This window comes from Anabas testudineus, chromosome 3 (assembly GCF_900324465.2).
Source record: "Anabas testudineus chromosome 3, fAnaTes1.2, whole genome shotgun sequence".
In the NCBI taxonomy this organism is placed as follows: Eukaryota; Metazoa; Chordata; class Actinopteri; order Anabantiformes; family Anabantidae; genus Anabas; species Anabas testudineus.
In genome coordinates this window covers 20,959,393-20,970,518 of record NC_046612.1, presented here as the reverse complement: position 1 = coordinate 20,970,518, position 11,126 = coordinate 20,959,393, and the positions used below count along the sequence as shown (strand labels likewise).

General features: G+C 41.3%; 1 protein-coding gene across 3 annotated transcripts; it reads left to right on the top strand.

Moving 5' to 3' along the window:
• Positions 1–4,951: 4,951 nt before the first annotated feature.
• nod2 (nucleotide-binding oligomerization domain containing 2) lies at positions 4,952–11,057 on the top strand. Of its 3 annotated transcripts, none has more exons than XM_026379001.1 (11): positions 4,952–6,072; positions 6,173–6,293; positions 6,543–8,322; positions 8,421–8,504; positions 8,604–8,687; positions 8,809–8,892; positions 8,978–9,061; positions 9,687–9,770; positions 9,896–9,979; positions 10,243–10,326; positions 10,947–11,057. In XM_026379001.1, the coding sequence occupies exons 1-10, from the start codon at positions 5,587–5,589 to the stop codon at positions 10,313–10,315; spliced, it is 2,964 nt and encodes a 987-aa protein (XP_026234786.1). In that variant the 5' UTR covers positions 4,952–5,586; the 3' UTR covers positions 10,316–10,326; positions 10,947–11,057. The 3 variants fall into 3 exon arrangements, with proteins under 3 accessions (XP_026234786.1, XP_026234783.1, XP_026234785.1); XM_026378998.1 differs by lacking the exon at positions 10,947–11,057 and having other exon boundaries at positions 4,952–5,245; positions 5,517–6,072; positions 10,243–10,837; XM_026379000.1 differs by lacking the exon at positions 10,947–11,057 and having other exon boundaries at positions 4,952–5,436; positions 5,517–6,072; positions 10,243–10,837.
• The last annotated feature ends 69 nt before the right edge of the window (positions 11,058–11,126 follow it).

The following is an 11,126-nucleotide window of genomic DNA, read 5'->3' as shown; positions in this document are numbered from 1 at the left end:
TCTTTAGGAATCACAGGAAACTGGCTGTGTTCACAGTGAACTGGTGACACAGTGTTTTGATGCGTGAAATGCAGATGATGCGCTTAATCCAACATGATCGTCTTTGTCCTTTGGAGTGATCTTTGAAAAAAAAACAAAAAAAACAAAAAGCGTTCAGAGTTCAGAAACTTTCCTTGCATCTTCAGTGCAAGTCTCAAAAACCGTATAGCTGAAGGGGCCATTTTTTACTGTATCCTCCTGCATCCTCTCCTCTCTGTAGCCTGACATGAGGCTTTTTTTTTGGACATTTTCTTCATTTTTTTTTTTTTTACTCAGACTTTGATCTTTACTTCTTTCAGCTCTTCACATATGTTCATAATACCCTTGGTGTTCATGGAGATTTTCTTCTGCAGAGCAGGGTAACGGTTGGATAATGCATTCACGCCTTTTGAAACGACGGCACTGGAGACGGTGTCCTTCCCCCATCTGTACGCCTGAGTCTGCTGCTCTGGCTTGGGACTGTGCATACTGTACAGTCGGTATGTCAGGTAAAGAAGTAAGGGGTGTAGCACGTGCCCATTACGTTCTATTTCATCTGCTCGGAGGGTCACCAGTTTATCTGGTTGTTTTCTGAACCAACGATACATGTTCATTTATGGATGATCATTATACCCACTGTAATTACAGTGAGCAATTACTGAGAGAATGATCCTCCAGAGAGCCGTGTGCATTATAATGCAGAATATAAACAGCAGCAGTGAGTGCAGCGGGAGTAATGCTCTCTCAGTGCTGAACAGCACAGAGGTATTTAAGGCTACAATCTGAAAATATTCATTCACTTACTCTAATAACACTGCCAGTGCCCAGGAGGACATTCATTTCTATTATGAAACAGTGGAGTGTAATTATAGATGTTTAACAACTGGGGTTTGACACAGCAGGATCATGTGCATTACTTTTAGTAAAGCAAAGACTACATTTTATTTTTACATTTAGTTTAATGTGAGTTTAAGGGAATAGTATCCACGTGTCTGCCTTTCCACTTTCAAAGCTGTGAACAGCTCAGGAACTGGAGCATTCAACATTATGCAGGACTATAATGTGATAAAACTTCCCTGTTCATGCGCACCGTGCTGTGTTTGGCTTGTTGGGAAACAGGGGTTAAAGGGTGCAGTCTTTTGGGGTCGAAATAAACCCATATCTCTGTGTTGCCACTGGCAAAAAAAAAAAAAAAAAAAAAAAAGCAACGATACTGACTTAAATATGGGGAAATGAGAGGTTGCCATAATATGTTCTGTGTGCTTTGTTTCCAGTAGATAGGCAGCGTGCTTTGAAGTGTGGATTGGCACAGCAGGGTGCTAGCTGCTGTAAAGGCAAGATGCTAAACGCTACGGGATGAGAAGGACATGAGGTAGTCTATTACCAATACAGGAGCAAGGGGGGGTGGGGGGGGGGGGGGGGGCAAAACCAATGATAATGTACATCTGTTCCAGTGAATTTATGAGCTTTGAACATTTTTTCATGTGGGATAAGTGGATCCTTTTTCTTACAGAATCTCAGAACTTCAAAGCAGATTCGCTTTGGATAATGCAAATGATTGGAATATGCTGGTCCCTGCCTACTCAACAGCATGAAAAGCAAGAGGGAAAAGAGAGAATTAAAGCTAATTGTCATGGCAGTCTTTTATGTGTGGAAAGAGGGGCAAAAATAAAACACTTCAATTATTGTCAAGTTCATTCAATTAGGAAACAAGCTGACAAAGTGCTAAAGTTCAGTGTGTCTGACCTAGTAGCCATTTGCATTAAATGTCATTTTTCACTGTCGACATTTCCTTTGTTACATCTGATGAAATCATAATTAGCAGGATTAAAGTCACTCCATAATCACCAAGCTGGTACTGGAGAGAGAAACGGCTTTGTTCAGCTCTGATCCTGTGGTGTCCGAGGCCTGGGGTTGGAAGTCATTCATCTGTTGGTCTATTATTTTAGTGTTCATGCACAGTTCTTCCACTGTCCTCATGCTCTGTAATAAGAAGTCTGTCTGTAAAAAAAAAAAAAAAAAAAAAAGCAAGAGTTGAGCAATAGCAAGCGGCCACTTCTACTAAATGTCTCGAGCCAGTACGGTAGTCGTCCACTTTGCACGGCAAGTAGTGGGCCACTGTGTAAATTGAGTTTTGTGTATTTTTATGATCTTCAACTTAATGGTCTACCACAGGACTCATCCGCAACTGTTTCCAGTTGAGATTCTTTCATAATTCTGTTCACTACGACTAAATGTACTGTTCTGATGAGATTTGACATCTTCTGAAAGCAAAGGTCCTAAAAGAATGAAATGAGAATACTTCCCCTTTAACGTTGTAAGATATGATGCTCCCTATAGGAAGTATAATGATGGAAACAACAACCCCGCGACAACGTTATAAAGCGGAGCTCTTCTCACCTGCGTTTCGTTCACTTCACTTTGGAAAGGGCATCGTTCAACTTTTCCCATTCCAAATCTGTTGTCTGGACTTCTAGAGACTTAGTCCAGACTTCTAGAGATAGCAAATGAATAAAACAAGGCTCCAGAAAGTTGCATTGGTTTTTAGCAGATCATTGGAGCTCTTTCTTTTTGTAACATCAAAGGCAGCCGCAGCTCTTTGATGTGGCAGCATGCTGTTTAAGGTACAGAGTGAATGGAGAGATGTCAAGCTGCAAGGTGCCTCTGTAGTTTACGCTGAGTGCTGCAGAGAGCTGCAGATGAAAGGAGCAAGCAGAGTTTGATAATGAATGTCCAACAAGTAGGACCCATCTCAGACAGCGCACACTCAGCGGGGTGCCCGCGCTAACCTTGAGCGCAGCACCCCAAACCTTGGGCAGACGCTGGAGACTAGACTCCTTCAACTTGGCTGCTCCTGAAATAAGGGGGATCTCAGATGTGAGCTTTAATCTTCCTGTCAATTAAATCCTGATTGACACACACACCCATGAACACATGGTCACGCACATGTGCCCCTTAGCCAGTTATCTCTAAACGAGATGCCATCCACTTTCTCAGATGAACGCTTCTCCCTCCTTTTCTAATTATACACTATTCCTTCAAATGTGTGGGTCAACTTGACGCCTGAATTTCTCCATTGCTACATAATTGCTGTACAATACAGTGATATTCTTACAAGTCATTTTTCCATTAATTATTTGATGAAATGGCGTAATTCACCTTTAACTGGTACTTTCTGCCCATCTTCGTTATTAATGAGGAAAACCTAGATTATTATTTCTGTTATTTAAAGGATGGATTCACATTTTTAAAACGTGTGACACAGCCTGTGTCAAAACGCATTCTCCATAGTCATAGCCTTTCAATATATAATTTTCTCTGTTTTACTTTATTTAATTTAATTTTATTATTTGATATATGTGTTAGTGTTGGAGGCTAACTTTCAACTGCTTTCTCTTGGCCAGATGTAGTGCTGCCATCAAAACACAAAAAGGCGCAGCACACACCCATGTTACTAACTCATCATCCAGTTTGCAGACCACCAAGGTGGAAATTCACTTTTTTTCAAGACTTGGACTTGAATGTGGATTATGTTCCCTCACTTTTACGCTGGGATACATGGTAAATTATTCACCAATACAAATCGGAGCATTTGTACTTTATATTGTGTTAAAATATTTGAAAACCTGCTCTTGACTGATAATATGTGTTGGTTGTCTTGTTGTCATGTGCAAGTGATATTTTCTGAATATGTGGGTAAAGAAATTAAATGGCAGCTGAGCAACAGCATAAAGCCTTATGAATGTAAATACAGATTCTCTGGACTGATGAAACCAAGATTAACTTGAACCTGTATGAGCTCATGATCCAAAGCAACCACATCATGTGACAAACATGGTGGAGGTGGTCAGGCTGTATTCTGAATTGTATAGGGCCACAGTCTCTGCTCAGATTCAGCCAAATGCTGCAAAACCAATACGGTTTTGCAAATGGAATAAAACACACAGCTAAAACTTCCCAAGAGTATATATCTTTTTTTCCCTTCTTTGGTGTTCTTCACTAGCCAAATCTGTCACTTGAATACATGAAGTTGGAGCCACATATTTTCCCTGCTTTGACACAAGGTGTTAAAAATATGGATAAAAATACTCCCTCGTAACTTTTTTTTTTTTTTTTTTTTATTGACAATTTCCTACTCTCTTTTATAGCCATCCAAACTTGTGGGGACTCCCTGCTGTGATTTGGCTGATAGATCTCCACCTTAGAGTTTCATGTAGGATGTACTCTGCATTGCACTCCCCTTGGTGGTTTCCAAACTTCCTTTTTTTCCTTTAGACAAGAAGAGGAAGTTTTATTCAAGCCTGTCTTTCATTACACCTGCATTTGTGTGTTTGAGGATTTCCCCCTACAGGGAACAGTGAAGAAACAAAATAAACCAATCATGGTACTCAGGAGGGAGCTATAATAACAGTATTGATGAATCATCTCACAGTCCAAAAACCCATTCTTGCACTTGCGCTTTATTGTGACATCAAAATGGTGTCACCATATAAAAATCTTCCATGGGTGTGTTCTATGTGCCCATTTTGAGGTTTACATCAGATACACAGCGTGTTGTCTGGGCTGCAGTTTCACAGCAGCTATATCATTACTATTATAACCATACTACATGCATGATTATCACAGTGTCTGATTATTCTCCAGAAAACAAGACCCACTCATGAAAGCTAGTGATCAAAGGATTTCTAATGAAATCGTGTGCAACTAACTGTATGTAGTGCAGAATTAGAGGATTGTGGGTGTGGATAGGATGATGAAAAGAAAGTCAGCCACAGACACGTTAAATGAAATGTGACAAAAAAGGGGACTACAGAAATGTCTGAAAAGGAAAAGACATAAAAAAGTCTCAGACTCTGGAATAAACCAGATTGGTAATAGTTGCAATAGTTCCATCAAGTGGTTGCATGACCACATTACAGCTACTGCGGAACTGCCAACACGGACCTGTAGGTTTCCCCTTTGGTGGATTCCTGCTGGTATTTCTTGTGAATACCTAACCGCTTCTTTTTAAGCAAGTATTACCACAGAGAGTGTATGGCAAGTTCAGTTGGTGCTGATGTTTCATACTCATTTGGAGGAGGGATTTGTTTTCCAGTTTTACAGGAGGGGCTTGGTAAAAGAACAAGTTATGCTTTCAAGTGTGGAATGAGGAAGAGGCACGTCTAATGCAGTGCAGTGAGTCTGGCAAAATTACAGATGGAGGGAAGACTGTTAGGGAGACTCTAAAGTGAGTAATGTTTTATTACGATGACCTTACTGTGTCTTACATGCCTTTCAGTTGAAGCTACTGTTTATTCCTGTTCGTTTGTACGTGTTTTAAATGAGTGCGTTATACTATGTACACAAAAATGACGGTGGATAAATCAACAACATAAAGCAGTGGTGTTCCTGAAGATACTGAGTGGATTCTGATGCAGAGTTGAGTATCAGCATGTGGTTGAAAAACATTTTTGGGGACTAGTAGTAACATGATGACATGTGGGTGTTTTCTGTGACAGGTTGTGAAACTGGAAACGGCAGAAGTTAACATGGTCTGCATCTGAATATGGATGCTGTCAAGCAGAAAGCATGTTTGCTCAGGAGCTTGTGATGAAACAGCGGGCAGAGATACTGCATGCACTATGCAGCAGCGGGTCAGCTGAACATCTGGAAAGGGTTCTTGATATACTGCTGGCACAGGGGGATCTCACATGGGAGGACTATCAGAACATACAGGTGCCAGGAAGAGCACTGTATGCTAGTGCCAGGCAGTTGCTAGACCTGATTTATATAAAGGGTGTGGGTACTTGTGGGCTCTTCCTCGCTGCTCTCAAACAGGTCTTGCCTGAAGGGCAGGGAAGCGGCCTCTCCTTTTCAGGATGCTGCTCAAAAATAAAAGAAAAAGAAGAATCTCGGTGCACATCTACTCAGACTCTTCTGACTCGAAGGCCAAGCCTTGTGAACAAGCTACAAGGCTGCATCGATGGTACCCTAGAAGCACTGGTTGTGTCAGGACACTTTACGTCAGGAGACTGTGATGAAGTGCAGCTACCTATACACACCCCCTCTCAGCAGGTACTGGAAATATCTTTCTTTTTTGCTTAATGTCAAACTAATCCCATATGCTCAACTACAATATTTCCTCTTATAAAATTGCCACTTACATGTCAATCAGGCAAGGTGTCTACTTAACCACGTCAGATCAAAAGGGGAAGCAGCAGCCAGGGTGGTACTAACGTATGTTCAGCAAAAGCAGGAATCCCCAGTAAACCAGGAGACAGTGACTCCTCCCAAAGGTATGTCACTGTCATAACCATGATGAAAACTCTTGCGTATATAAGCTACGGTCTATGTGATTATGTTCTCCCTGTGAAACATACAATATTTTTACATTTTAATTAGAAAATACGGTGGTGGTGGAACTCCAAAATTAGAAATGCCTCATTTATAAATGTGAGAAAACAACTTGTCAGCATGTCACATTTACTGTGTATACCGTGTGCATCATTTTGCATTTTTTCTTATGTGTCCATTTTCTGCCTCAGAGTTACTCAAGTATCAGAAGAAGCTGAGCAGTTCCCTGTCTGCCCAGTCATGCTTTCTCAGCACTTATGGAGGGACCAGCAATATGCCTCTGGATGACATCTACACTGAAGGCCAGCTGGAATTAGCTCACGACTGTCCTGACATCAATGGGCCTTTGGTGTTGGAGGACATAGTTAGCACTGTGGGTACAGTGAACAAGGATGCTGACACAGTACTAGTATCTGGGCAGGCAGGAAGCGGGAAGAGCACTCTACTCCAGAGGCTGCACTTGCTTTGGGCTCGGAGGGCAGTCCTCCAGGACTTTCTCCTCCTGTTCTCCTTCAGCTGTCGCAGGCTTAACTCAGAGCAAAGGGAACTGTCTGTCCAAGAGTTGCTGTTTCAGCACAGCTGCTGGCCAGACAGGGAGCAGGAAGAGATTTTCCAGTTCATCCTGGACCACCCACATCTCATCCTCTTCACTTTTGACGGCCTGGATGAACTCAAGCAGAGCTTTTCAGATGAGCACAGACTCTGCTGCCCCACCCAGCGTGCACCTGTTCATGTACTACTGTTCAACTTAATCCAGGGTTCTCTAATGAAGGGGGTGCGGAAAGTGGTCACTAGTCGCCCAGAAGCAGTGGGACCTTTGCTGAAGAAACACCTTTGCAAAGAAGTCCTTCTTAAAGGATTTTCCCCAACTGGGATTGATTGTTTTGTGAGGAAGCATCACACTGACCCGACTGTGGCAGCTAAGATTTTGGGGTCCCTACAGGCAAACACAGCTTTACTTGGGCTGTGTCATAGTCCAGTCCTCTGCTGGATTGTCTCGCAGTGCCATATGGAACTGTTGGGTTGTGGAGAAGGCAGTCCACAGACCATCACAGATGTTTACCTGATGATTTTACAGCACTTTTCACAACACCAAAGGCCCCTGCAGAGGAACGGGGCACAGATTTGGCTACAGGAGCACATAGAAACAGTCTTGCACCTTGGACAGCTTGCCTTTCAGGGGATAGGAACCACCTGTTACCTCTTCTCTAGAGCAGACCTGGAGGCATGTGGTGTCTCTGAAAATGATATCAGCATGGGTTTTCTCATACAAAGCAAAGACATGTCCTCCACACACAGTAATCACTACGAATTCCTTCATGTGACTATGCAATGTTTCTTTGCTGCTTTCTATGTCATCTTAACAAGTAACATTGACCGTTCGACTATCCCTAAGCTCTTTGAGACGCAGGACATGAAAGGGACAGATCAGAGCAGCACTTGCTTTGGGGTTTGCTTGACTTCCACTAACCTACAAGTGAAAACTGTAGACTGGGGGGCTACAGCTGCTGAAACACCAAATTTGCAACTCACAGCCACCTTTGTGTCTGGACTTCTGTCCCAGCGCCATCGCAGTCTTTTGCTACATTGCTGCCCGAGTCTTTTGATAGAAAGGAAAGTGAGACAGGTGGTGAAATGCCTGTCCAAAGGCATGCAGAAACACTTTAAGTCCATCCCTCAACCTGTAGAGGGGGAGAAGAAGAGCATGCATGCAATGCCAGGCTTTGTTTGGCTTATTAAATGCATCTATGAGATGCAAGAGAGCAGAATAGCTAAAGATGCTATGAGCAAACTAGAGGTGGACCACCTGAAACTAACATACTGTAACATTGGTCCTGTAGAGTGCACTGCACTATCCTATGTGCTCCAGCATTTAAGGAACCCTATAGGCCTCCAACTGGACAACAACTTTGTTGGGGATGTTGGTGTAGAGCAGCTTCTTCCATGCCTGCACATTTGTAATTCCATATAGTAAGTCTGAAAATCTCAAATTGTGTAGTTTATTATTTTTTATTGTATTTACTGTAAGGCAAGACAATAAATAAAGCTCAACTGTTCTCTATTTTCAGCCTGAGAAATAACAATATCACAGATGAAGGCATCAGCAAACTAATCGCTAAAGGTATCCAGTGTGAAAACTTCCAGAAAGTAGCGTAAGTACTTTCAAGATGATTATTAATCCTACTGCAAAGTTACACATGGATGACTTCTGATGATAAATGACCTTGCATCATCATTTTGTTTCTCTCCAGGCTCTTCAACAACAAGCTAACTGATGCTTGCACACAGCACTTTGCTCATCTTTTGAAGACCAAGCAAGACTTCCTTTCTATCAGGTCTGCCCATGGAGTATTTTCAGCAGTCATCAGCAGTGCCACTAATTTGGTAGTGTGTTAATAACTAAGTCTATGTAGTGTAGACGCAATAGCAAATGAAGCTCTCTTTTTTGTCCTTCAGGCTGGGCAACAATCATATAACAGCAGAAGGAGCAAAGCAGTTGGCAGAGGGACTGAAATTCAACCATTCACTGCAGTATTTAGGGTAAACATTTTCCTGTTGACACTCTATGCTAATTACTGGTGATGGATTTGCATTTAGCAGTCTCTCTTTTTTTTTCCATTCACAGGCTTTGGGGAAATAAAATAGGTGATGAAGGAGCACGAGCCCTGGCCAGTGCTTTAGAGAACAGCCAAACTCTGGTGTGGCTTAGGTAATATTTGCTTTAGGTCTTTGTACTTGGGTATATATCACTCATAAATCAACCAATCAATCAACCAATCAATTCCTACATGTTTTTGTTTCTTTTATCTTCAACATCAAAGACTTATGGTATGGACGTCAAAACTGTAAAAGAACACATAGAGTATCATGTTGTGCCTTGTATGCCTGTTGTATGCCACTTCTTAACCTGCTTCATGAGGTAATCACCTGGAATAGTTTTCAGTTATCATGTGTGGCTTGTCAATAATTCATTGGAATTTCTTACCTTCCTCTAATGTTTGAGATTATACGTCTGCTGAGATAGTGCTGGTATGCAGTAAATAACAGTGGTAATCCATATTGTGGTGAGAGCTTTTCAGCTAACCAAAAACGAAATGACAGCACATGATTACTTATAGACACGAAGATCTTTAAATCCTCACCCTTCAAACGTATTCACAAAAACAATAAAGTAATTATATTAAACTGGTTCTTAACTTAAACTAATAACTTAAAACATGATTTGCTTACTGCATAATTCCATATGCTTTACTTTATAGTTTTGATGTCTTATTAATATTATTAATGTCCAGTATAAAACTTAATAAAAATCAACATGTTTTATTTGATGGCAGCCTGGTAGGTAATGGTGTGGGGAGTACAGGAGCATGCGCCCTTGCTAACATTATCAAGAACAGCACGTCACTGGAAGGGCTTTGGTAAGACAACCTGTGCCTATAATGACAAAGCACATGACACTTGTAGCCAAATGGCTGATCTGACATTTCACTAGTCATTGTGAAGTTACACTTAAATTTCTCCACCCTCTCATTTCCTGTTTAAGGTTGACAGAGAACTGCATAACCAGAGCAGGGGTGGAACATCTGATTCAAGCCCTACAACACAATACTCATATGAAATCAGTATGGTACGTGAAGTACACTGGGACAAACCCAAACCCAAAGGTTTCCACTGTTATATGGTACATATGCTTAGTGGTTGTTTGCATCCTGAATTGGAGCATTGCAAGACCACACCGCTAGTTTCAGTGCCAACAGAAACTGTTGATGTTGACACTGTATCGTATTTTGACCAGAATAGAATGTTATTTAGTCTTCAGACTTCCTCTCCCTTTCCAAACGGGCCGTTTATTGTCATTGACTGATTTTGTTTTTTCCTCTTACACTGCAGGTTGAGAAACAATGACCTCAGCTTGGAGGAGGTAGAGGAGATGACGCAACGTGAATCAAGACTGATCTTCTGATTTTGTTTTGAGTGTGTATAGTTCTAGGACGGGGGCTGTTTTAATTTATTATTTTCTGTATTTTTTATTAAATGTAAAAAATGAAATGTGTTTTCTAAAGAGTATTTCATATTTTTGGCTTAGAAGATCTAAATGTCACTTTGAGATTTATCTGAATATCATTTTGCCCAACGAGTCCCTTGAAAACAGAGACTGGCTCATATGCTACATTTTTCTTATAGGTGTAGGTGGTGGTATATGATGTGGTGTCATCTCACCACCACACTGCACACCACCACTACCACACACTGTTACTACTGCTACTATTAATAATAACACTGTACATACATGTTTGTGCCTAAAAGCGAGCATGCCTCAAATAAAAATAAGTTGCCTGTAATCAGTTGTGGAAAGTGAATGATTTGACTCAAGTGGTTACCCATTTTGCAGCTACTTTGTACTTTTACTCCACGACATATCCCCCATTTTGATCACTTATATGCTTTTAATACTATATACCTTTGCATAATTATATCAGCAACATGCTTATAATACTACATATCAGTTTTTTCAACAGAAATAAAAATATGTAGAGAAGAGATGGTATTTTGTTTTCTAATTAAGTGTTGTTTCTTTTATTTCATTATTTCAGTAAATATCTTAATACCACTGTGAACCTGATCCCAGACCAGAGACCGTCTGCCCTGGACGCTCGCCTCAACCTAACTATGCCATCCGTGGGAAAACCCCATAGAGTGGAACGTTTGTACAGGCCCAGTGAGAAGCCAATCAGCGCTTCAGAACGAATCAACTGTCCAATAGCTGTCAGGGA

Bases quoted from the DNA above. Each gene is read 5' to 3' on its own strand.
- nod2 (XM_026379001.1), top strand. From the start codon at position 5,587: ATGTTTGCTCAGGAGCTTGTGATGAAACAGCGGGCAGAGATACTGCAT. The intron at 6,294-6,542 runs GTATGTCACTGT...TTTCTGCCTCAG, and splicing joins GACAGTGACTCCTCCCAAAG to AGTTACTCAAGTATCAGAAG. The intron at 9,980-10,242 runs GTACGTGAAGTA...CTTACACTGCAG, and splicing joins ACTCATATGAAATCAGTATG to GTTGAGAAACAATGACCTCA.